The sequence below is a fragment of the Gobius niger genome (assembly GCF_951799975.1).
Source record: "Gobius niger genome assembly, chromosome: 18".
NCBI classification, from domain to species: Eukaryota; Metazoa; Chordata; class Actinopteri; order Gobiiformes; family Gobiidae; genus Gobius; species Gobius niger.
Window position 1 is genome coordinate 29,535,018 of NC_136869.1, and position 25,811 is coordinate 29,560,828.

At 45.2% G+C, this 25,811-nt stretch overlaps 1 protein-coding gene across 2 annotated transcripts in view; it reads right to left on the reverse strand.

The window, feature by feature from the left end:
* The window catches only part of LOC306977569 (calponin-3-like), a 59,992-nt gene that overhangs the window by 12,844 nt on the left and 21,337 nt on the right, over positions 1–25,811 (reverse strand). For both annotated transcript variants that reach the window (XM_079575959.1, XM_079575960.1), the window contains 3 exons: positions 6,113–6,234; positions 4,805–4,871; positions 4,420–4,557 (listed from right to left, as the gene is read on the reverse strand). In XM_079575959.1, the coding sequence (XP_079432085.1) occupies positions 4,420–4,557; positions 4,805–4,871; positions 6,113–6,234 (327 nt within the window). The remainder of the gene's footprint in view (positions 1–4,419; positions 4,558–4,804; positions 4,872–6,112; positions 6,235–25,811) is intronic.

Genomic DNA, 25,811 nt, shown 5'->3' on the forward strand with positions numbered 1-25,811 from the left:
CTTCTGGCGTTCGGGACATGGAACGTCACCTCACTGGGGGGGAAGGAGCCTGAGCTTGTGCGGGAGGTTGAGAGATACTGACTAGATATAGTCGGGCTCACCTCCACGCACAGCTTGGGTTCCGGATCCCAACTCCTGGAGAGAGGCTGGACTCTCCATTTTTCTGGAGTTGACCGCGGGGAGAGGCGGCGGGCTGGGGTGGGTTTGCTCATATCCCCCCAGCTCAGCCGCCACGTGTTGGAGTTCACCCCGGTGGACGAGAGGTTCGCGTCCCTACGCCTTCGGGTCGGGGACAGGTCTCTCACCGTTGTCTCGGCCTACGGGCCCAACATTGGTGCAGAGTACCCGGCCTTCTTGGAGTCCCTGGGAGGGGTACTAGATGGTGCTCCGACTGGGGACTCCATTGTTCTGCTGGGGGACTTCAACGCCCACGTGGGTAACGACAGTGAGACCTGGGAGGGGGTGATTGGGAAGAACGGCCTCCCCGATCTGAACCCGAGTGGTGTTCTGTTATTGGACTTCTGTGCTAGTCACAGTTTGTCCATAACGAACACCATGTTCGAGAACAAGGGTGTCCATAAGTGCACGTGGCACCAGGACACCCTCGGCAGGAGGTCGATGATCGACTTTGTAGTTGTGTCGTCTGACCTCTGGCCGCGTGTCTCGGACACTCGGGTGAAGAGAGGGGCGGAGCTGTCAACTGATCACCACCTGGTGGTGAGCTGGATCCGCTGGCAGGGGAGGAAGCCGGTCAGACCTGGCAGGCCCAAGCGTGTTGTGAGGGTCTGCTGGGAACGTCTGGTGGATCCCTCTGTCAGTGGGGTCTTCAACTCCCACCTCCGGAAGAGCTTCACCCAGATTCCGGGGGAGGCGGGGGACATGGAGTCAGAGTGGACTCCTCCTCCATTGTCGATGCGGCTGCTCGTAGTTGTGGCCGTAAGGTCTCTGGTGCCTGTCGCGGCGGCAATCCCCGAACCCGGTGGTGGCGCCCGGAAGTAAGGGATGCCGTCAAGCTGAAGAAGGAGTCCTACCTGGCCTTGTTGGCTTGTGGGACTCCGGAGGCAGCTGAGAGGTACCGGCAGGCCAAGTGTGCTGCAGCTCGTGCGGTCGCGGAGGCTAAAACTCGGGTTTGGGAGGAGTTCGGGGAGGCCATGGAGGAAGACTATCGGTCGGCCTCGAAGAGATTCTGGCAAACCATCCGGCGCCTCAGGAAGGGGAAGCAGTGCTTCACCAACACTGTTTAAAGTGCGGGTGGGGGGCTGCTGACCTCGACTAGGGATGTCGTCGGGCGGTGGAAGGAGTACTTCGAGGACCTCCTCAATCCCGTCGTCACGTCTTCCAATGAGGAAGCAGAGGCTGAGGACTCGGAGGTGGGCTCGCCCATCACCGGGGCTGAAGTCACCAAGGTGGTGAGAAAGCTCCTTGGTGGCAAGGCTCCGGGGGTGGATGAGATTCGCCCTGAGTACCTTAAGTCTCTGGATGTTGTAGGACTGTCTTGGCTGACACGTCTCTGCAACATCGCGTGGCGGTCGAGGACAGTGCCCCTGGATTGGCAGACCGGGGTGGTGGTCCCTCTCTTTAAAAAGGGGGATCGGAGGGTGTGTTCCAATTACAGAGGAATCACCCTCCTTAGCCTCCCCGGTAAGGTCTACTCCAGGGTGCTGGAGAGGAGGATCCGGCCGATAGTTGAACCTCGGATCCAGGAGGAACAATGCGGTTTTCGTCCTGGTCGTGGCACACTGGACCAACTCTATACCCTTCATCGGGTACTCGAGGGTTCGTGGGAGTTCGCCCAACCAGTCCACATGTGTTTTGTGGATCTGGAGAAAGCGTTCGACCGCGTCCCTCGTGGTGCCCTGTGGGGGGTGCTCCGGGAGTATGGGGTCCGGGGCCCTCTGTTAAGGGCTGTCCGTTCCCTGTATGACTGCAGCAGGAGCTTGGTTCGCATTGCCGGCAGTAAGTCAGACCTGTTCCCGGTGCGTGTTGGTCTCCGCCAGGGCTGCCCTTTGTCACCGGTTCTGTTCATTACTTTTATGGACAGAATTTCTAGGCGCAGCCGGGGGCCGGAGGGCGTCCGGTTTGGGAGCCTCAGAGTCTCATCTCTGCTGTTTGCAGATGATGTTGTTCTGATGGCTTCAACGAACCAGGACCTTCAGCACGCACTGGGGCGGTTTGCAGCCGAGTGTGTAGCGGCCGGGATGAGGATCAGCACCTCCAAATCCGAGGCCATGGTTCTCCACCGGAAAAAGGTGGCTTCCCCTCTTCAGGTCGGTGGGGAGTCCTTGCCTCAAGTGGAGGAGTTCAAGTATCTCGGGGTCTTGTTCACGAGTGGGGGACGGATGGAGCGTGAGATCGATAGACGGATCGGTGCGGCGTCAGCAGTGATGCGGTCGCTGTATCGGTCTGTCGTGGTGAAGAGGGAGCTGAGTCGGGGCAAAGCTCTCGATTTACCGATCGATCTACGTTCCCACCCTCACCTATGGTTATGAGATTTGGGTAATGACCGAAAGGACAAGATCGCGAATACAAGCGGCCGAAATGAGTTTCCTTCGCAGGGTGGCTGGGCGCACCCTTCGAGATCGGGTGAGGAGCTCAGTTACCCGGGAGGAGCTCGGAGTAGAGTCGCTGCTCCTTCACGTCGAAAGGAGCCAGCTGAGGTGGCTCAGGCATCTGTTCCGGATGCCTCCTGGTCGCCTCCCGCGGGAGGTGTTCCAGGCATGTCCTAGTGGGACAAGGCCTCGTGGAAGACCCAGGACACGGTGGTGGGACTATGTCTCCGAGCTGGCCTGGTGTCGCCTCGGGGTCCCCCCAGAACAGCTGGAGGAGGTGTGTGTGGATCGGGAAGTTTGGGCATCTCTGCTGAGACTGCTGCCCCCGCGACCCGGCCCCGGATAAAGCGGAAGAAAATGGATGGATGGATGGATTTTCCAAAAGATCCAATAAGTTGAGAAGACAAGAGTGTTTTGGTCTTATCAAAAAACAGGTGTCATCTGCATACAGAGATTTTAGACTCAACATTAGCAATATTTAACCCTTCAATTTCTTCATTTAATCGTACTTATATGGCCAATATTTCCATAGCTATTATAAATAAGTAGGGTGACAAGGGACAGCCTTGTTTCACTCCTCTTTTTATTGTCACTGGATTAGAGATATTGCCGTTATTTATTATTTTACATCTTGTATCATTATATAAAACCTTTACCCATTTGATCAGTGAATCACCAAAATTAAAAAATTCAAGACAGTTGAAAAGGAAGTTTAAATGAATGTTATCAAAAGCCTTTTCCAGATCAGCAATAAAAATGAATCCTTTTTCGTTATAAATTTCGTAGTTTTCGATTATCTCTAATAATTGTCTGATATTATTTCCAATACAGCGACCTTTTAAGAAACCTGACTGATCACACATTTTAGCCTTTGTGCAATGCATTTTGCAAGGATTTTTATGTCATAGCATTGAAGTGTGATTGGCCTCCAGTTTTTTATCATATCTGGGTTTTTGTATTTGCCACCAGGATTCCTTCTTTTTGGGTCTCAGTAAGATGGCCGACTTGGTAAGAATAGTTAAAACATGTTAACATGGGCTTTTTTCAAATCAATCAACAAAGGTCTGATATACCTCCACTGGTATACCATCGACACCAGGTGTTTTTCCTTTTTGAAAGGACCAAACCACTTCATAGAGTTCCTCCTCGGTAATTATGTCCTCACAAGATTCTTTCTGAGAATTATTCAGCTTTTCTTTAAAGGAAATAGGGAAGACATTTTTAGTATCGACTGAAGGCAAGTCTTCACCAAATATTTTCTCGTAGTATTTCTCCAATTCATTTAAAATTTCATCTTTAGAGCTTAGGATTTGTCCATTATTCGGTGTTATCTTGGAAATATTTTTTCCAAGATAAGGGCAGGGGTTGGGTGTAGTGCCCTTTTGATTTTTGAGCCGCTGCCCCTCTGTAGCTCTCTGCACGGCCCTGCTCTCTTCTGTCCGCTTCGCAGTGGGACAAATACGTGACAGCGTGAAAGGTTGTGACGAAAACCTGTGAGGCTGCAACACGATAAACCTTTGGAGAAATGATGGCGAGCTGTGGGGAAAGGGAGAGAGCAGACGCTGAGCGGCACGGGTGACAGAAAGACGTCGGCGCTGCGTGTAACACATTCAACTGCTCTGATTCTGTCTGTAATCAAACCAGTTGAACTAGAGTTCAAAGGATTTCTTTCTATCAGGAGTTTCACTTTCTATGGATGAGCTTATTGGCTTGTGGAAAGGCCACAGGAATATCGGAGAAAATGCGGTCATTTATAAAATATTTCCCATTTCTCCGTGGCCTGGTAGCAAATGCGTCATGGCCGGTACTGGTCCCCGGCCCAATGGATTAGATTACTAAAATATACTGCAGCCCACTCGTGCACACTCACCATGCTCGCCAAGGCTAGCAGAGATGTCTGGACTTGTGTCATGTTGCCGTTCTCAAACAGGTCGTTGGCCTCAAAGATGTCGCTCGGCTTCAGGCCGTACCTCAGCATGGCTTTGATGAAGTTCCCCAGGTTCTCCAGCTGTAACACAGACACACAGTCCAGACACTGCACACACACTAACAAACTGATCCAGATGTACAGTACCATTACGTCTTTATCATGTCTAAAACCCTACAAACTTGTTCTGAAATACATGGGCATTCCTGTATACATCAAGAGCTTTCAATTTCACTCGTCTTATCTGAAGATCTGTAAAACTGAAGAACTGAAGCTCGACTTGAAACCTTATTCAATCTGGACAATGCGCCCGATAAGAAAGTGTTACCTTGTGCCAGTTGAGCTGAGAGTGGTTGGTCTTCCTCACTGCTCCAGGCTGAAGCTTGTTCATCAGTCTGAAAGCACAGGAGCACAGCTTTCAAAATCTCACACTCACAATGTGTACGTAGCTATAAGAAAGAAATAACAAAAGAAACCATCAAAGTAGACACACTTCTTCTTCTTTTTGAGGTTTTAATGGCGGGTGGCACTCAACTTAAAGGTCCATTTCCACCACTTGCTGTATCGGAGTGTGAACCAGAGCTTAACCCATAATACCAGAGCTGTTTTTTCCAATACGCAAACTACGCAAGGTGCGTAGGGCCCCCCCATAGGGTCAAACTACAGTGTTGTTTCATTGATTAATCAGTGCGTAGTTACGGGGACAGACTCTCTGACAGCGCTCACTCTCTCTCCGTCTACTTTGCCACATCTCACACCAAAACAGAGCAGTGTGCTGGAGTGGATGAGCAGGACAGACCTACCGCTTTCCCCCGGCACTTCCAAGGCGCGAGTGCTTCTCCGCTCGTGTCCCCGCTCGGCCGTCTGAATCCACACGGTTCTCATGGGCAAAGTTACTTACAGTAACTCTGGTTCTCTGAATGGACACAGTCTAAAACGAGTTGGGCAACTCACAGGCTAATTCTCAATGGTCAGACAGAAATAACCGTCAGGTGCAGGTTTCAGTTAGTTTTAAATCAGCGGTTCCCAAACTGTGGGTCAGGGAGCAGAGGTGAGAAAATGTGACCATTTGCCATTTACCATTTTCAAAAGTGGGGGAAATAGACTAGTAGTAGTCCTAAGTCTTACAGTGGCTTAGTGGTTAGTGGTTCTCACACAGAGGGGCAGGGCCTGAATTGAGCTCATTATGTTCCCCTTCTGCCCTGCATTAATGCACAGTGAAACGGTTCGTTGAATAACCATGGGACGTGTCCTGTTGGGCCCCCATGTGGACTTTTGCTTAGGGCCCCAGAAGGGCCAGCACCGGCTCTGCGTAGTAATAAGTGCTATTAATGTAACAAAAACAAAAAACAAAATAAAACAGAACACACTAAATTCCCTTCTATATTTTTTGATTCCTTAAGAAATTTAAATAACTTCTTCACTTCATTTATCACATTTATCTCCAGCCTCTGACCTCACGCAGACCCTGCATCACAATTTTCTTGGTCTTCAATATTTGTTACATTGAATAGCAAACCCTGACACAGTAAGCGCGTTTTTGAGGATCTGTAGTTTTACTTGTGTAGTATTTGAGTTGAGAACCTATTACTTTTATTCCACTACGATTTCAAAGGCAAATATGATCACTACTCACTCGCAGAGGATGACTCCATCTTTGAGACCCTTCTGGAAGCTCTCTCCAATGCTCATGGCCGTCATCTCCTCGATCCAGAAGCGCAGCTCCTCCTCTTTCTGCGGGTCATACTTCTGAGCGATCTGTGGGAACACAAGCAGAGGCTTTTCAATCACTGCAGTGGCACCCCCTAGTGGCTAAACGTGACCCCAGAGTTCTGTCAGATAATATAGAAGCTATGGAAACGGGGCGGGAGCCATCTTTTAGATACTGAAGATACCGTCTCTTTTCCCTTTTAGTGGCATGCTCTCTTTGAAGGGGGAATCTAATCTGTAATCTTGGATTCTCTCTGGGAATGGGTCTATTTTTAATATGTGAGAGAGCAGGCTCCGTGTTCGCCCGTCTCCACTAACACCTGTAAAAAAGCAAAGAACAAACATGGAAGTGTGCTGACTGCTGCAGTATAAGCCTCTGAGTGTCTACATGGCAGCGTTAAGAAGGTCCCAGGTCATTTTGTGTGTTGGCATGTTCTCCTCATGTCTGCATAGGGTTCCTCCAGGAGCTCCGGTTTCCCTTTCTACCAAAAACACGTACTTAATGAGACACAAGGATGGAAATAAGTCCATGGCTATAATCCGGCGTGGCGCTTATGTCACGTGTGTTCATTAGCAGGCACTATATAGGCACTCTCTCTTACTCCCACAACTCCAGCTTCCATTTAGTGCTAGTGCACCCTCCAGTGGTTAAAGCTCAGTGAGTGAACTCTTAGGTTCTTAGCTTCCAACCTGGTGTCCTCATGTGCAGCATAAAGCGACTCAAGTGACTTTTCGTAGCAGTTCATTTGATTAAAGAGCATATCCGACGACTTCACTTTGAAGTCTTTTTAATGCTCTCACTCCGCGGTCCAAGCTTGCACATGTGGAACTGTTTTCAGCCGTGCGTGAACCTGGCTTTGCACTTATTAGACACAGGACTGAGCCAAGCTTTCAATGATCACTAAATCATTGACTGTAACTGCACTGCCCAAGTTAGACAGAACCAGGAGGAGTTAGTCATGTATGACCTCATTTCTTTGAAGCAAAAAAGAAAATGAGCAAAATGTGACTGAAATGGAAGTGAAAATAGACTGACCACATCTCGCTCAGTCAGCATTTTTAAAAGAGGGGAAGGACATATGATTTACTCCAATGAGCCAACAGCTGACAATAATCAGGATTGTAGTGTCTGAATTAGGGCTGAAGTAGAAAAAAAAACAAGACACAGCAGAGGACCAGGTCCCACTGAGTGTGTGGCATCAGCATAGAAACCAAAGCACAGCATTAGTCCTCCAGCTGAGAAGGAACTGTGTCAACAGCAGCAGTTAGAATGGCGGAACTACCAGAATCAAGCAATGAAAACTTTAAGTGCACACTCAGGAATGTGAGTGGCTATTTGCATGCAATAGGAAGCACACATTTCTCCTATTTCATAACAAATGAATGTTCCATGTTTACATCCATGTGTTACAGCTGACATTGGAAGGTGTAAAACTGCATGACGTAGAATGTTTAAAAAACAAATCCAGAGCTTTGTAAATGTGGAATACGGTTCATGAACCAGTGCACTGCTTGAATAAAGTCATACAAAATTGAATTGACTGTGGCCAATATGACGGTGCGGCCAATATAACGCCGCCAACAAGCACTAGAGGCGTATCTGGCAGTAAACGCAAAAGTGAGACGGGCTTGGCCAAAGATCATGGCTGAACTTCTAATCAACGCTGCTCTTGGCTGAGGAACGTTTAAAATGATGAAGGCTCACTTTAGCCTAAATGTGGAAGGGCTTTGCTCACCTGGGGAGGGGTCTGAGCTGGAGATGTGGCCACAACACGAGCAGGCGACATGTCACATCACGTCACATCTCAACACTTCCACATTGAGGTTTCTGCGTCCCTGCCCCTCCCTCTGCTCGCAACTGCACCTTTCTCCAGGACAAGGTGTCTCTGCTTCCTCATCTGCACCATGGGCCGCTCTGAGCGGATGCACGGCACTATGAAAACCTGCCGCCCAGGCTTATAGAAAGGTGCGCTTAATTGGCCAAAATGTATGTACATTCATGACTGAAGCTGAAAAACACTTGCAAAAAAGAACCTGGCCAGCACAAAGAGCACACAGCTCACACATCAGGACATTTTCCCACATTTAATGACCTCTCACTGTGAATGGATTCACATAAATGCAAGACCTCACTTGCCTTTTCTGCAAAGACTGAGTCACACGCAGGCGCCAAACTGAGTCAGGTGACCAAGCGTGAGGCTCGGACCATCAGGACACAAACAAACATAACAGAAACTGGACACACCAGCGCCACTCCCCTCTCATCCAGATGTCCAGGGAGGTTCCTGATTGGCTGTTGCCACAGTGAGGTCACTCAACTCAAAGAAAGAATTGTAATGGTAAATATCAATGTTTATTTCTTATGATTACTCGCTGAACCGTGTCACTGACACCATTGAAATGAGGAGCGCCACAAGAAAGAATAACAACTATAATAAGCCGGTATTACCAAGTTTCTCAAAGCACTACACTGTCGCCATTATTCATTCACTCATTCATACTTGGTGGTGGTAAGCTACTATTGTAGCAACAGCTGCCCTGGGGTAGACTGACGGAAGCGAGGCTACCAATCGGCCCCTTGGACCAACAACCACTCACACACTACATTCACCCAGGCCTCCTGGTGTTTCCCCAAACGGTCCCCCATTCATGGACCAGCCAGGCCCTTCCTGCTTAGCTTGGAGATCTGATGGGTTCGGGCAGAGCAAAGGTGGGATGGCCTGTGTTAATGATCTCTTGTTCCTCCTAGGCCTCCCTGAACTGGAGGAAAGCCAAATCAGGCTCAAGATCAAGCTAAAAATCATCTAGTGTGTCCCCTTCACATACACTCATTCACTTTTGTGCGAAAATTAAACACCAGTTTCACACACTGTGCAGAGCCTTTCAGCAGAGAAAATAACAGAGCAGCACTTTACTGGGACATGGTTTATTTGGCTTCTACAGCTCCAGGGACACAGATGACATTCACAGGACTGAAGCTGGAGCATTAGGCGTCATGTCAAAACAAAACACAAGGTGCTTCAGTTCAAGGTTCAACTTTATTACTGTCCCGAAGGAAATGATTATGCAGCAGGAGTCCACACATAATAAAGCTACTCTGACCAGCTTCATCGGACAATTTTTGTTGGTCACAGAAAGAGCCCCAAACCAAGATACAAAACAAAATGTTAAAACTGACTCAATAAAAGACTGGTAAAAGACAGTCATGAGGACATTACAAACTCTACATGAATTCATTTTTCTTAAAAAGAAGAGTCTTTGCTGCACCTTTTTGCAGATGGTGTCAGTGCTAGTCCCTGTCAATAATAGTCCCGAGGTACTTTCCAAAAGCTACATTCTGCTTTAATGCTCTTTCTAATAAACGACTTGTCTCTAAATCAGATCATGACAAACACTGACCAATACTGTATGAGGAGTGGGCGGGGCTTGTGTCTGACACAGAGCATTAACCAAATATAAAACAATCTCTCAGACTGACAAATGGCACAGACTCTGACAATTGTATAATATTAAACATGGAATGAAAAAGCCACAGTCTGACTATGCACACACACAAACTAGGGTCAGTCACTTCTAATCCATAATATATATATATTTAATTTGTAATTTATTTAAATAATGTACAGTTGAGTTGCTTATATTGGTACTGTTGAGGTGCAACTGTAATCAGGAAACTATTTTCATTGACATCTTAGTGCTTAGTAGCAACAGTGCAGCATCAGACGCCTAGCCAAAGATAAACAGTTTCAGCTATCACATTAGGTGAGTCTGACATGCATAGAAATGATCCTCCATAAAACCAACCCCTGTTGTATGAACGCTAGAATGTATGTCGCTCACTTGTCAGGCCCTTGGAGTACTTTATAAAGCTGATTTGGCCCTTGAGGTGAAAGGTTCCCCACCCCTGCTTTAGAAGAAGCTGGCCTGGAGGGCTATGGACTTAGCCAACAGGAGGCGCTGTAGGGCTACATTCATGCCGGTTAATGCCAGAACTACTTACTTAAGTTTTTTTTACATTAATTTCAAGTAGATGCTCCTCGGTGCTGCATTTGAACACATCATTTTACACTTGTTTAAATGTGACATATGTGTGTATTTATGCGTTTAGGCTTGTGGCATTTTCTCCAGGGCATTCCCCTCATCTACATCATGACATAGTTACGTGTCACGTCTCGTCCCCTCACTCCCCTGAAACCAGTCCAACAAGCAAACCGCTCCAGACCCCAGGGCTGAAGGGGTCTTTGGACCCTCCTTTGGGTGCCGAGTGGTTCACTTTTGGCTATGGAAACACCCCAGATAATCTACTGCATTAGGAACAAGGGCAGAATTTTTTTTTTCTTCTAAGATTTTGCAGTTCCATTTCAATTTGCAATTTAAGTTTTAAAATCAAGATTCAGTTCTCAAAACACATTTTCTCTCAGGAGCATGAACATTTGTGAGTGACTGATATGTGTAGAATCACAGCATGTTTGTAGAGGTCAAACTACAGGGTGAGCAGCTTTTATGTAAAGTCAGGTAAAGAAGGTAAAGAAGGTAAAGAAGGTATTATGCAAAGAAAACAACTGCCATGTTACAATGTTGAGCTGTTTTTCAGCCACTCGCAAATCTTTCAATTGTCTCCTCTTTATTGACAGGGCAGCAAACTCAGGCATGGGCAGGACCCGCCGCGGGCGTGCACCCCGGTACATAGACGGGCAACACTCAGTTAGTACATGTAATTGAGTAACTTTATGAGGAAATTGTACTTCTTTGAGTAGTTTTATCATACAGTACATTTTACTTCTACTTGAGTAGAAGAGAAACTTCGCACATCAATTACTAGAGGCAAGTACGTAAGACATGAGGGAAAATCCCAGCGTACCTGAGCAAAAGTAATAATACTTTCTGCAACCTTGCAAAAATAGATTATTAGGATATGGTTAACATTTCGGTCCTGAGACCTTCATCAGGCAAATTGCTGAAGAGTCTTAACTAGGGTGTAAATGGCACCCAAGGGTGCCCCTCTTAAAGGAACACTGTGCCAAAACTGACCAGACCATTAAAACACATCAAACAGGCCTTAGACTGGTAGTCTCAGTCTAAGGCCTGTTTGATGTGTTCAAGACATCTACTTGAGTAAAATTATAATGAAGTATGTGTTTCTTACTTAAGTTATTTCTTTCACTGTGAGTAAATATTTAAGTGGCAAATGGTTCATTTTGGTCGATACAATAGAGGTAGATCGTCTCGTGCTCCTTGTTTCACACAATTTAATTGAAAATGAATCACACTTTTTCGCTCAGTTACTCAGTTACTCACAGTACTCAAGTAAGCTTACTTTTTCAATCAATCATTCAATCAATGTTTATTGTCAATGTCATTGTGTTGGAGCATACAACAGTACATGGTATGTTGTAAACAGTGCATTAATAATTAATTACCCCCTGTGTAAACATGGCACAATAAAATGATATGGTTGTTAAGGCACAAAACCAGAGCCATTCACTCTTGGTAGCAGCTTGTACTTGTACTTGTAGTACAAGTACAAGCAATAGCACTGATCACGAATGACGTCAAATGTGCTCATAAATATTCATAAGCTCCGGTGACAGCGCGAGATGCCCGAAAATTCAGACACTTTACAACGGCGACACCTGCTGCAATACGAATAGTTTTGGAAGAGAACGACGTCCCGGGAGCTTCATTTTAATAGAACTCAATTGTAGATCAGCTTAAACGTTGGTTGACATGTAGAGGCCTCAAAGTGAGCGGAAAGAAAGCAGTATTAGTAGAAAGGTAAGCTCGCTCGGTAATCGGCGCCATATGTGGTGCGGCGAGTGGTGTTGCAAACTTTTTACGAATATTAACACATTGAAGTCACACATTTTATTGGTAGATGTGAATTTTACGTCTGGTCTGTTAGTATCCATCATGAACTCAGTGGTCCAAAATAAGAAAAAATGTGTAATATTGTATTACAAGCCCTGTTACAGGCTCACTCACACTCTCACGCTCTCACGCACGCTCTCACGCACGCTCTCACACACGCTCTCACGCACGCTCTCACGCACACACGCACGCTCTCACGCACGCTCTCACGCACACACGCTCTCACGCACGCTCTCACGCACGCTCTCACGCACACACGCTCTCGCGCACGCTCTCACGCACGCTCTCACGCACACACGCTCTCACGCACGCCCTCACGCACGCTCTCACGCACACACGCTCTCACGCACGCTCTCACGCACGCTCTCACGCACACACGCTCTCGCGCACGCTCTCACGCACGCTCTCACGCACGCTCTCACGCACACACGCTCTCGCGCACGCTCTCACGCACGCTCTCACGCACGCTCTCACGCACACACGCTCTCGCGCACGCTCTCACGCACGCTCTCACGCACGCTCTCACGCACACACGCTCTCACGCACGCTCTCACGCACGCTCTCACGCACACACGCTCTCGCGCACGCTCTCACGCACGCTCTCACGCACGCTCTCACGCACACACGCTCTCACGCACGCTCTCACGCACGCTCTCACGCACGCACTCACGCACGCTCTCACGCACGCACGCCCTCACGCACGCTCTCACGCACGCACGTCTGTGATACACCCAAAGTGTATCACAGATGCTCAGTACCCAAACAGGGAGTAGAAGATGTCCGAGGTGATGAAGTTTGACCCCAGACCTGCTCTTAGAACATCAGTAACATATGAGGAGATGAACAATCTTCTGACTTGAAAACTGCAAGTTACCCTGGGGGTAGCATGTGGGAGACCATCATCCCCTGGCATTATGGAGACTACACCCCTGCCATTGATGAAATAGACTTGTTGAGGCAAAAGGTGGGCATTATTTGTCCAAATCTGATGCCAAGTGTGAGTGGTATCGCAGAACTATGTCCGACACAGGGGGGTGAGGCTTGGTTTGCTGAGCGCAGACTTCGGGTTACTGCATCGATAGCCAAATCAGTACTAACAGCTTCGAGAAACAGTGTTAGAGCAAACCTGGTGTAAGCAAAGCTATGGGAACCACCAGTGAAAGCTGCCAGAGTGGAATATGGCCATGCAAACGAGGCTATAGCAAAACAAAGCTTTGAGGAGATTTTCCCTAACTTTACTGTTGGAGAGAGTGGACTGTGGGTGATTTCTGAGTATCTCTATGGTCTGTTGTATGATAAAGACTTGGACAGTCATGGGGTGTTAGAAATAAAATGCTCTATGTTACTCAAAACAATACATCCAAAAGACTTCTCCACAGCACTGACAGCTCTCTGTTTGAAGGCAGATGTGGATAAGGTGACACTAGGTAAAAAACATGCCTACTATTACCAAGTGCAAATGAGAGAGCGTGGTGCGATTTGTCTGGAGCCCGAAAGGATTGATTGTAAATAAAATTTGTTTCGACAAAGACTTCTTTGATGCTATTGTTCCTGTTCTGAGAGACTTTCATTGTACCTCTGCCCAGAATATGTTGAAATGAGAGTTCCAAGACATCTCCCAATTTTGAGTTTGAAATAATACAAACAGGACTGCAGTAGCTTATTCTAAAATGGATTGTCAGAAAATGTCTATTACTGGTCAAAGTTATTGTGTCAGTCATTCTTTTGTCAGGACATGTTTCACTGAATTTAAATCCTCATTTCATTCTGTGGTTCTTTTATACATTGATATTCTGAAAACTTAAATGCATAATGCGATACATTTCCACAATACCACAGTAAACATTATCAGTAATCTTATAAAATAACCAAAATTTGTATTTGAAATATGTTTTTATTTGTACATTTCATGAGTTTTTTCAATGTTTCTTATATTCCATGAAAATATTCAAGATGATTCTATTTAGGCAACAAGTGGTTCTTGGAAGTTAACTAAAACCATTTGTGAAAATACTGGCTGCAGTGACAGGGGTATAACTTTGCTTAGCAATCTGAATTTCTTTATTCTCTCAATGCATCTTTCAACGTGGATTCGTACTCTTGCAATCTGTTTCGTGTAAATGTCTTCCTCTGCAGTAAGCCTTTTCCTCCCATGTAAAAAATGGCGGGATGTTGAGGGTAACACAATTTTCTGACAGAATTTCCCTTATAGTGAAACAATAAGATCCTCCGTCTCGAGATTATCAAGAAATCCATTGTGCTTAACAATTTCAACATCAGAAATGGATCCTTCATTGGCATCAGATACAAACATAACAGCTCCGGTAGGGGAAATGCCCCTCGACACTTTGTATGTCCCATGACTTTTGTACGATGAGTAGAGATTACCCTGTAGCTCAAAATTAGAGGCTTCTACAAAAAATTCAGTACGGTCAATGATAGTTTTTATCCCTTTAAAGGATCTGTATCTTGCTATTTTAGCCATCCCAAAGTAAAGTATAGGCATTTATATGATATATTACCTCTAACACACACGCTAACACACACGCTAACACACACACGCTAACACACACACACACGCTAGCACACACACGCTAGCACACAAGCTAACACACCCGCTAGCACACACGCTAACACACATGCTAACACACACGCTAACACACAAGCTAACACACACACGCTAGCACACACACGCTAGCACACAAGCTAACACACCCGCTAGCACACACGCTAACACACACGCCAACACACAAGCTAACACACGTTTTGACTCAATCAATCAATCAATAAGCCAGTTCTAAGTCTGATTAAGGTAAGAAATAGTTCATTGATGGGATCCAGTTTTCTTTTGACACCAGGTCTTTTTCTTGGAGACTTCTCTGACGTGAGCTTTTGTGATATAATAGTTTATCTCTAGAGGGTCCAAGGAAATTCCAAAGAACCATGAACTGAAGCCAAGTCAGACTAGTATAACATTTAAACTGCTTGTCATCATTTTTAATTCATCAACAAAGAACACGTGTTTCTGCTGTGTAGCCGCGTTTAGATTTTTACACTTTGAGAGTTCATTTTTCAGAATCATGTTTTCCAGTTTTAACTTCCCCACTTCATCGCAATGGTTATCAGTCTGACAGGATTTGTCCATCTTAACAATGCTGTGCTCATCCGACATGACTTGGGCTGCAAAACAAAAGTGAAAATGATATTATAACCATTTCAGTATCAAAACACAGACATTAACAGTGTGATTTTCTTTGAGAATACAAAATGATATTACATGTGATCCTACCTGAGACTGATGAAAGGTCCAGAAGGGCTGTTGCAGCATCCATTCCTGTGGTTGTGTCATCATTGATTTGAAGATTAGTCGCTTCATCCTCTGCCTTTTGGCTGCAATGCCTGCTTGTTGATGTGGTGGTGTTATAAGTAAACCTCTTCCTCTTTGTCATTGCTTCTTCAGCAGTGTCTTTATTTCTTGGTTTTGCAGGTTTCCTTTTGTGGGCCATTTTCTCCACCTACACCCAAGAAATTCAATGTTAGTTTAGGTTAATAAGCTCAAACATAAGCACATAACATTATAGCAACATACTTGTGTTAGGACTGTTTGCAGAAAAACAACGGGCAGGTACACAGATCATTTTAAAGGAAAAAAAATAAACCAGCGCCTCCTGGAGTAAACAAATGGCCTGCATGTCTTGCACTACAGTGTATGATGTGTGTACAATACTGCGGTGAAGTTACGGATTTTCAGACAATCTATATTCGGCATTAGGTTGACTGAGAAGAAGGCTTTGAACAAAGTGGTTCGCTCAGCCAGCAGGACCATTGGCTGCACTTTGCCGCTCCAGGAGGCCAGCTCGACTACTGAATCGAGCTTTAAAACTAGCAAATGATGCCTCAGGCCACCCTGCTAAAGCCTTTTTTGAGATGCTTCCTTCAGTGAGAAGGTATCGCTCCATCATATGTTCTACTGATCGACATATGAACAGTTTCTTTCCTCAAGCTGTGATCACTTTAAACAAGGCACTTTAAACAGGCACTTCTATTATATTTATCGGTGTGCACTTTTATTGTACAATGTTTTGCCCTTAGGCTTTTAATGTGGCATTGTTTGTTTGTTCTGTTTTTTATATTGTGTCTTTTTACTTGTTTTACATATCGCACTTTGAGCTCTTTGCACATTTTTTTCCAATGTGGTTTTTCAAACTGCAAATGGCCAATAAAATGAATCTGAATCTGAATCTGAATCTGAACCAGAGAGTGTAGAGCTAATCACGACAGACAAACAAAAGCCGTAACTTCACCGCAGTGTTAAAGATTACGATCACAAGGGGAAAGAAAAAGGCAAACAAATGTACCTGCGCAGACGTTGCAGTTGCTGGAACTGGGTCTGGATTTTCAACTGTTGGTCCATTTCCAAATCCATCTCGCTTGCAAACTTGTACCCAACGTTGACATTTCTCTGGATTCCTTCCGGGCTTAGGAAAAGGACTGAAAAAATCGCCCTTTATATGGTCACGATCACCATACCGCGAGTCACTCCGGCAGACACCAGCAGCAGTGTTTTGTTGTTACCACAATGCGTCTCTTGAGGCGATAATTAGGAGAGAATTGCAAGTTGCTTCACTCATTTCACGCTTTACCGCTCAATATAGAATCGGATATGGCGGCGGCGCTTGTGTAGTGTGCTGTTTTGCCGTAATCGTGATCAGTGCTATTTGCCTGATGAAGGTCTCAGGACCGTAACGTTGACCACATCCTAATAAACTATTTTTGCAAGGTCGGCAGTGTGCGGGAACTATCATTGTTTTTTTACTCATGTAAGCTGGGATTAACCTCATCTCCTCCGCACCTGCCTCTGGTAACTGATGCGAAGTTTCTCTTCTAACTTGGACTTGTAGTAAAATAATTTCAAAGTAATGTTACTCTTAATTGAATCAATATGTTCTCTACCCACGTCTGTCCCCGTGCAAGTGCCATTGAATACCTCTGAAAAAAGTCACGCAGCTGTCTGGTATATTACTATGACACATGGCACAGGTACATTTAACACATTGAATGCCAAAAACCCAAAACTTTCTTTTGTAAATTACGAAACTAGACATTCAAAATCACTTCATGTGTGATTTTGGGAGCTCTGCATCGGATTACTGAATTACTGCATTACTGAAATAAACAACAAAAGTCACGATCTGGACATTTCATCTGGGCATTTAGACTCATTTGTGGCGCTTCTGCACCTCTCACTCGCCTGATTTCAGTGTGTAGCACCTGCCCCCTTCGTGAGGGGCTTTCTTTTCCATGCAGACTTTTCACGTTGCTGAATCAGGAGCCGAAGCTCATTACCGCAGAGTAGCTCATTCTGGGCCCAACGCTTTTACATGCGGATTTGGATATTCTTATAAGAAGCGGCCGCGCTCTCTGTCCTCCTGTCCTCTCGCAGACCCCCATAAAAAGCCATGTCTTCTCCTCCCCATAAAAAGCTGTCAGCATTAACATCACTACAGTGCTGTGAAAGGGGCCGCGTCATCTGCCCAGGGGCAATTCATCGGTGGGACGGTTGTAATGCAAATTAGAAATCATGTCGGGAGCCAGCAGAAATGATCAGCCGAGTCGGGCCTTGAGACAGGTCTGGTCTATGCTCTTTAAGGACAATCATACCACAGTCTGATTACCATCTTACCTAGGGCTGGGTACCGTTCCTTTTTATCGATACCACTACTTTAACGATACCTGCTTTTCGGTACCGGTGCAATAGTGAGAGCGCTCACTCTGTCACTGAAAATGCGCCATAACTGTTCCAAAAATGGCTAATGCAGAGTGAGCGCTCACCTTTTCCAGAGACAATCTCATCCCAAACGCTCCGATGCAGCTGGAGTTTAAACAACAGCGCGTAACTTCAGGCTCTGCGGGGCTAAAGCTAAAGGTAAAGCCAATGTGTTTCTCATTGTCATACTGTGTTGTCACTACCGTGTTGTCACTGCTTTTCTCTTTGTCTAAGAGTATATGTAGCAGAGTGGGATATTGAGGGTCTGATAAATTATATCAAAATTAAATTAAAGCCAGACAACGCCACCTAAGTTCAACTTAGGACCAAGAGCACACAGGTTCGTTGATTGAGGCAGAGGAAGAAATTATATTTAAGTTAACAGTTTTTATTTTGTTGTTCATGAGTTAGCTTAGTTTCTGTTTGTTTCATCATTGTTTCACAATTAAAAGCAAAACCATATCTCCATAGTCCATGATGACATCTTGTTCTTGAAAATAACAAACAGGAGCAGAACAGCAAGACGGGCAAGGCAAGACTGCAGGATGCACTGAAGAGATCCATTTCTGTAGATTGGATATTTTAGTTAGCTTAAATTAAAGTAAGTTTATCTACACACCGTTTTAGTGAACAAAACATACCACCTTAAAATACGCAGCCGTGCGCCATCAGCGACTTCATTACGCCAATGACGCCCTCAACACCGGCCACCACACCACTGAGACGGACGCCATGGCCCACAGTCGAGCGCCATACGCTGCTCGGCGGGAGCTCACACAGCACTACAGAGGAAACTACATTAGGATCTTTGCTGACAATAAGTTTAGGACAGAAATAGTCTTGCATCTACTACCTGGCATCGCAGAGGGCGGGGCACCACGGCACAAACGCCACAACACGCTAGACGGAAGTCAGAGAGCGCGCAAGGGGAAGTTACGGAGATCTTATGTGCTTGCGCGCTGGCGCCGCCTTGTGGTGCAAAGTGCACCCTGTTACATATAGTTTCTTATTCAGTCCTGGTTTAGTCCTGGTTTTTAACCATCTTACTGTAAGTCCTGGTTTAGTCCTGGCTTAGTCCTGGCTCAGACCGCGGCTCTGCCATCTCAAAGCTATAGTAAGTTACAGCTTTGCTTCGCTTCTGCATTTGCGCTGAAGCTGCTCATGAGTTCAGGCTTTTTTAGACTCACTGCGGATCATTTATTGACGTTTGGAGAGAAAAAGTACCGAAAATTAGCACCGAAAAGGGTTTCGATACCGCCCCCTACCGGAGCTTTTCAGTCGGTACCAAGTAGGTACCGTTTAACGGTACCAAGCCCTAATCTTACCATCTTAGAAATTGATCCCACACCCCTCCCCCAGCTGCTAAGCACCTCGAAGCTGAAACTCTTAATTCGTCCCAGAGGGCTACACTATGAAGCTGGTTGAACTTAACCTGGATTAGTTCCTGTAACCCGGGTCGACAGACCCTGAAATGGAGCTTTGGGATAAGTTGTACTACAAAGCACGTTATCAGTGGGTTTCGTTAACCCTGGGTTTCTCTCAGGATTTGTGAGCGTGTTCATGTGAAACAGGAAGTGCCAAGCAGCCAATCACAGAAGAGACACAGACACAGTTCCTCAGAATATCAGAATCTATCACTAAAGTCATATTCTACAGGTTCATGAACCGAGCAGCACATTAGGAGAATGCTCACATTTGTTTACAATCTTTATCACACCTGAGATGCAACACTTGCATTATTCTATAAATGAGATATAAGTCTTTTTCATGTCGTCATCTAGAATCTGCATCAGCCACATGTCTCTTCTTTATAAAATCAAGATTGAACCAGCTTCGTAGTTTACCCCTCTGGTCTTGGAAACCTCCTGTACTGTCCATGGCTGGGGAGGAGACTGACAGTGTCAGGAACGGCATCTCTGAGTGCACGGAAGAGGCAAGAGGGTTGAAAGCTGGGCGAGGTTCGCAATAACAATTCTTCATTCACAGCTTTGTGCTCATGAACAGTGCGTGGGAAAAATGTAAAAGGTTTCTCAGAATCGCGTAGTTGCAGCTGCAGCTCGTCCTAAACAAGACGCACATGCGACTCAAGCGATAGATTGCAACGCGTTCAAGTGACCAACTAGAAGCTGCTGCGACTGATGTGCGCGTAGCATCAGTCACATTAGAAATCAGGAAGCTATAGGAAAATGATTTAGTTTCAGATGTTTTAGATCAATAACTAACAAGTGTAAGACAGTGATAAAGATGTGTTAGAGATTATTACCAGCAAAAAGAAAGCAGAATACCTGCTCTTTGAAGCTCCTTTGCAGGAAAAACACAAACACAACTGTTAGGGCCGCAGAGTGTCATGTTCCTTTTGGACTCCACCACACAGTCTCCAAGTGTGTCCTCTGAAGAGACAGAGAGGGGAGCGAGTAGGGGCCACAGAGGGCCCCCTGCATCAGGCCACACTATTCCAGGAATGTGCTGTGAGTGTTGAATACAGGAGCTCATCAGGACTTATGTAAGGGCCCCCAGATTGGCCCCTCGCTCCAGGGACTGTGTCCTCAATGCGTTAGGAAGGAAGAGAAAAGAAAATCTGTAAACGCACAGTTATTGAACTAATGACGAGATGTTACGTAACAATAACCAGGGTTCTCACCAGGATTTTTTCACAGCGTAGGGGCAGGCTGACAAACGATGCAGCCGCACAGCGAGGGCTGGGAACATTTTGAAATTTAGACCCCTCTTAAACACTATTTTCTGCATTTTGAGGGCCAATTTGCTGAAGATGTAATAAAAGCTACCTGATTGTTTTTTTTTTTTTTCAAGAAACAGGCCACCGTTTTCACATACTGAGATGTGTTCTTACCTGAGACGAGTTGATGCGCACCTGTCTGGTCTGAAGATGTTGTTAGCATTATGTATTCCAATAGCTCCAAACAGGGGTGAAGTTGGAAGCGACCAAGCGACCACACCCTCCCCAGGCACAACTCGTCTAAGATCAGGTAAGAACATATCACAGTATGGAAGAACTGTGTGCCCCCAGTCACACAAAAAGACCAAAGAGGCATTTGGCCTCTCCCAGCATATTCCTATAGCTCCAAATGGGGTGAAGTTAGAAGTGACCAAACTCTTCCACGGGCACAAAGACCAGACAGGTACGTATCAACTGGTCTAAGCTCAGGTAAGAACATATCTCAGTATGGAAAAACAGTGGCTTGTTGCTTTAAGATGACGATGGTATGGAAAAAACAGAAAATCCCCCCTACGTTAGTTGAAACACAGCGTATGGGGCCCCTAAGCTCAATTTTGTTTAATGGTAACTTATACAGCGCTTTTCCACCTACATTAGGCACTCAAAGCGCTTCACAGCAAGGATCCACTCACCCATTCACACTCTCATTCCAGGGCTCGAGACTAACATAGTCCCGTCGTCCCGGGGACGGAAAAAAAAATGCATGGGACGAGATGAGATCCTACCCGGGACGGTCTCGGGACGATAGCCCTTAACCATTTTTTAATATATATATTTTAAGGGCTGCAATGATTCATTGATTAAATCGATGAACTCGATTAGTAAAATGCATTGAATAATATTTTCCCGCTTCGATGATTCGCTTAATTAAGCTCTATGGTTGTTGTAAACAACAGAGTGGAGCTCGCTGTGCTAAAACTCGTAGCTGGGCAGAGCCAGGTAGCAGAGCGGAGAACCAGGCTGTTGTAATAATAATAATAATAATGCATCGGTTTTATATAGCGCTTTTCTGGACACTCAAAGACGCTTTACATTGCATTATTCATTCACTCCATACTCGGTGGTGGTAAGCTACTCTTGTAGCCACAGCTGCCCTGGGGTAGACTGACGGAAGCGAGGCAACCAGTCTGCGCCATCGGCCCCTCCGACCACCACCAACCACTCACTCACTCACTACATTCACTAGGCTTCCTGGTGTTACTAAACGGTCTCCCATCCAAGTACCGACCAGGCCCTTCCCTGCTGAGCTTCCAAGGTCTGACGGGATTGGGCAGAGCAAAGGCGGTATGGCCACAATCATCAAAACACGGCTCAAACAAGAAGAAACTCCGCAACGAGAGGCGAAGACGTGACGGAGGTTAGCGAGGCGAAAGGACACGGCCCCCCCTCCGATAAGGTAACTTCTCTCCTTTCCCCCTCACCAAACAGACTTTTACATCCTACTGTATCTACTTCTCCGATGCTGCAAAGTTTTTTGCGCTAAATATCCTTACACTGTATCTACGATTTCAATGAAGATAAATAAATCCACAGATCTAAATAGTGACCACCTGTCCCTCTTTTGGCTGTACTGCAGAGCCATGTCGTTCTCCTCTCCCTCCACTATGTCAAAAGCAGAATAAAACTCCAGCACAGTCAGACTGTTTCATCTATACTTTAAATTTCTCATATCCATCCTTGCATTGCTCACAACAAATACATTTATGAACAATGCAAACTGACACGTTGATCCCTGCTATAGCAATACTATGACAAAAGTAATTAAAATGTTTTCCCTCTTTTAGGAAACTCCTCTGGTTGAGAACCTGGGAAAGAAATGAATCACCTGAGCTTCAGCTGAACACTTCAAGATTCTGTCTCCAGTCAGGACCTTCTTCACTTGAATAAGAATAAAAGTACTGATTTAAAAGACACTCTGAAGCTGCTCTCTCTCCTCATCATGGACATAAGGACAGGCGTCTCTTTATGAGAGTCAAATGTTGCTGCTTTTGGGACAAACTGATAAGAAATTAAGAATAAATGATGTTATTTCTAGCAGAAAGATCCTTTGTTTGAAGGTTTTTTCTCCTTTTATAATCTGCTCTAAAGTCATGAAATGTAGTTTTTCAATATAAATGCAATGCATATCTGATTATTTACATCTATTTGTCGAGTAATCAATAGTTGCAGCCCTAACATTTATGTAAGCGAGTGTGCATGCCCCCCTCTGCCCTATAAAAGAGCGAGAGCTCTATAAAATTTGGGACGGTTCACATCCATTTCGGGACGATGCCAAATGGTTTTCGGGACGGTGTCAGGACGGTCATGAAAAAAGTTAGTCTGGAGCCCTGTCTCATTCATACACCAATGTACGCAGACACTGGGGCAATGTGGGTGAAGTGTCTTGCCCAAGGACACAATGACAGTGTACACTTTCAGGAGGTGGGAGTCAAACCCCCGACCTTCGGATCATGAGACGACCCGCTCGACCATCTGCGCCACTGTCGCCCCGACAATAACATGTATCAGATCACAGCCTAAAATGTATGTTACGATATTACATGAACAATGTAACTAGGCTGATGCTGATACAGCTGGTTATCGGGACTAGGGCTGGGTACTGTTACCACTGCTGTAACGATACCTGCTTTTCAGTACCAGTGCCTGAACGCTACTTTTTTTTAGATCTCTGTTATGTTAATTCAGTAAATAACATGCAAAAAAAGTATCGTTCAGGATACTTTGTTAAACTATTGTTAAAATGCAACGACATGAAGTGACGCTCAACTTACCCCACATAGCCGGCTTCCTGTGGGTTTATAGGATAGAAAAATGTTATTGTCATTGTACAATTGTACGACTGTGCGGCTCAGGACGTCCACTGGGCCATCCTGACCAGCATGTTTTAGTGGTAGGGGAAATAAGCAGCTAAAAGACGAGGCATGAAAGTAAGCTTACGTGGCTAATGTTAGGCCAACACCTGCAAATGCATCAATCAGTCTGTGAAAATCAAAGCTTTACAACCAGAGGTTTCACTGGGGATTTTTGACCACCATGAGCTATTTTTTATCCGTCATGAATGAATCTCTCATTATATGCATTTTTAAAAGAACTCTATATAGCCTATAGGCTGCATATTATTTATGTTAGGAAAAATGTGAGATTGCAGGATAAATGGAGCTGAACTAAACATGATCTGAACAGAGCCATGTAAAATGAATTTTGCAACAGAAATATATTCAAATTTGTGCACAAGAAGAAGGGCGACAAATTAGAGCATTATCTGCTCATCAATGTCAAGGCTCATATTACACGAATGCAAATACAAATTGTAGTTTATTATTTGCATGATCTAAATTTGAATGTAATGTTTACGAAACAGTGGGTGAACGGGACAATATTTAGCAGTTTGCATCGTACGCTTTTGAAGCTCTCCTCTCTCGGTCCTTCGTATGTTTATCCAAACTCATGCACTCTCAGCTCCGACGTGAGAGCCATCGCAGCACTAAAAAGCTGTTCAGTTGCAGTGCAAAAGCAAAGCGAAACCACTCGATGTTAAACAGTGAAGCTGCTTTTAGAGAGAACCCCGCATGGTCAGAGACCTTCTAATTATGGCTTGATTTTCAATACGTCAAAATGACGGATGACAAATATGAAGTCCACCCGAGTAACCGAGTAAAAACATTTTGCTCGGTTAAGTGGCATCTATATCTATCTATGCTGTGGCATTGATTATACATTTTGCACCACCAGACATGGCCAGAGCTCCCAGACATTTGTATTGTCCACGAGAAGTAGTCCAGCTAGTTTTCCAATATGAAGCGGGCAAAAAAAAGCACCATGTGAGAGCATTTTACAACCGAGAATGAAGGGGCCAAATGCAAGTATCGCATTGCAGTGCTCCGATTGTTGTACCATCTCAACAGCCACCGCCCGGGCATCATTCAGAGAGGTGGGGGGTTTAGTGCAAACTAATGGTTAACCGAGTTTTCACCACTAAGGGCCTTGATTCATGACAAAAGTTGAAAACGTGCAGCCCTAGTCCATATGAGGGCAGTTTTGTCTCTCCTTCAGCCAGCAGTCTGCGGACGTCCCATTACTATCAACACAGCCCAGGGGGGAGACGGTTCCAAACTGAGCACTGACTGGCCTTGTTCTGAAATGTGGGCACCAAGTTGTAATTATGGTTGGATGATGATATGTTACCGGCAAAGGCCTACTAGTAAAATTATTCCCCACGATATGCATTTGTCGATAATAACAATAAGTGCCGGAAAACCAACTGGAGCGCAGGCAGAGAGGGAAAGCAGCCGAGGGTCATCGACACTTGGACTAGCTCCAAGTGTTGACACCGATGACACAGATTTAGCCACTTTTCAAGCATCCTGTGAGCGTTTTTAAAAACACCCAAAGGGCTTTTTATAAAGTCATCATCGCGTCCAGGCAGTTTTCTCTAAGCAGATACAGCTGATATCTGTTTTGCTGGCAAGGCACACTATAAATAAATAAAACTCTGATCTGCACGAGCTTCTTGCTTTCTTTAGACCTTGTTTTATAACAGATGGTGATCAAACGTGCCGTCTAGGGTGACCCGATGTCCCTGCACAGCATTTTCAACTCAAAACCTGCATCACCTTCCCACATATTCATGCCATACCTGTCAACAAGACAAGACGGACAAATCATCATGCAGACATTCATAATTTGTTTAACTCAGTTATTTTCACATTTTCCATAAAGGCCATGAATTCTATATATTTGTTTGTTTTAGTGCAGACCATACTAAGTTAAATATGTTAGGGTGCTCTTCGCTCAAGTCTTCAAGCGCTAAAGCTGCTTGTTCCATGGAGAGAAGATCCAGGTATTCTCCCAGCCATTTATCAAGCTAAAAACTATTTTGTTTCCGCACCTTCCAATTAATAAGGAGAAACGCTGAAGTTTTTTTTTTGTGTGTTATTCTGGAGTCCACACCCTCCACATTTTTCCCCAAAATGGCTACTGGGCATAACTGGAAATTTACTTTGAGTGTTTGACATAAAACATCTTTATTTTTCCCCCAAAGGTTTTCAGGGCATTCCCAAAGATGGATAAGAGTCCCAGTCATGCTACAGCCATGCCAACATAAATCTGAGGCACTACTATTCATTTGATGTATTTTCTGTGGCGTGATGTATGATCTGAATAGAATCTTGAGTTGTATCAGCGTATATCTCACACATTTTGAGCTGTAATTTGATTGTCTTAGTATGGTCTCCCACTCTTTGGTTATATTTG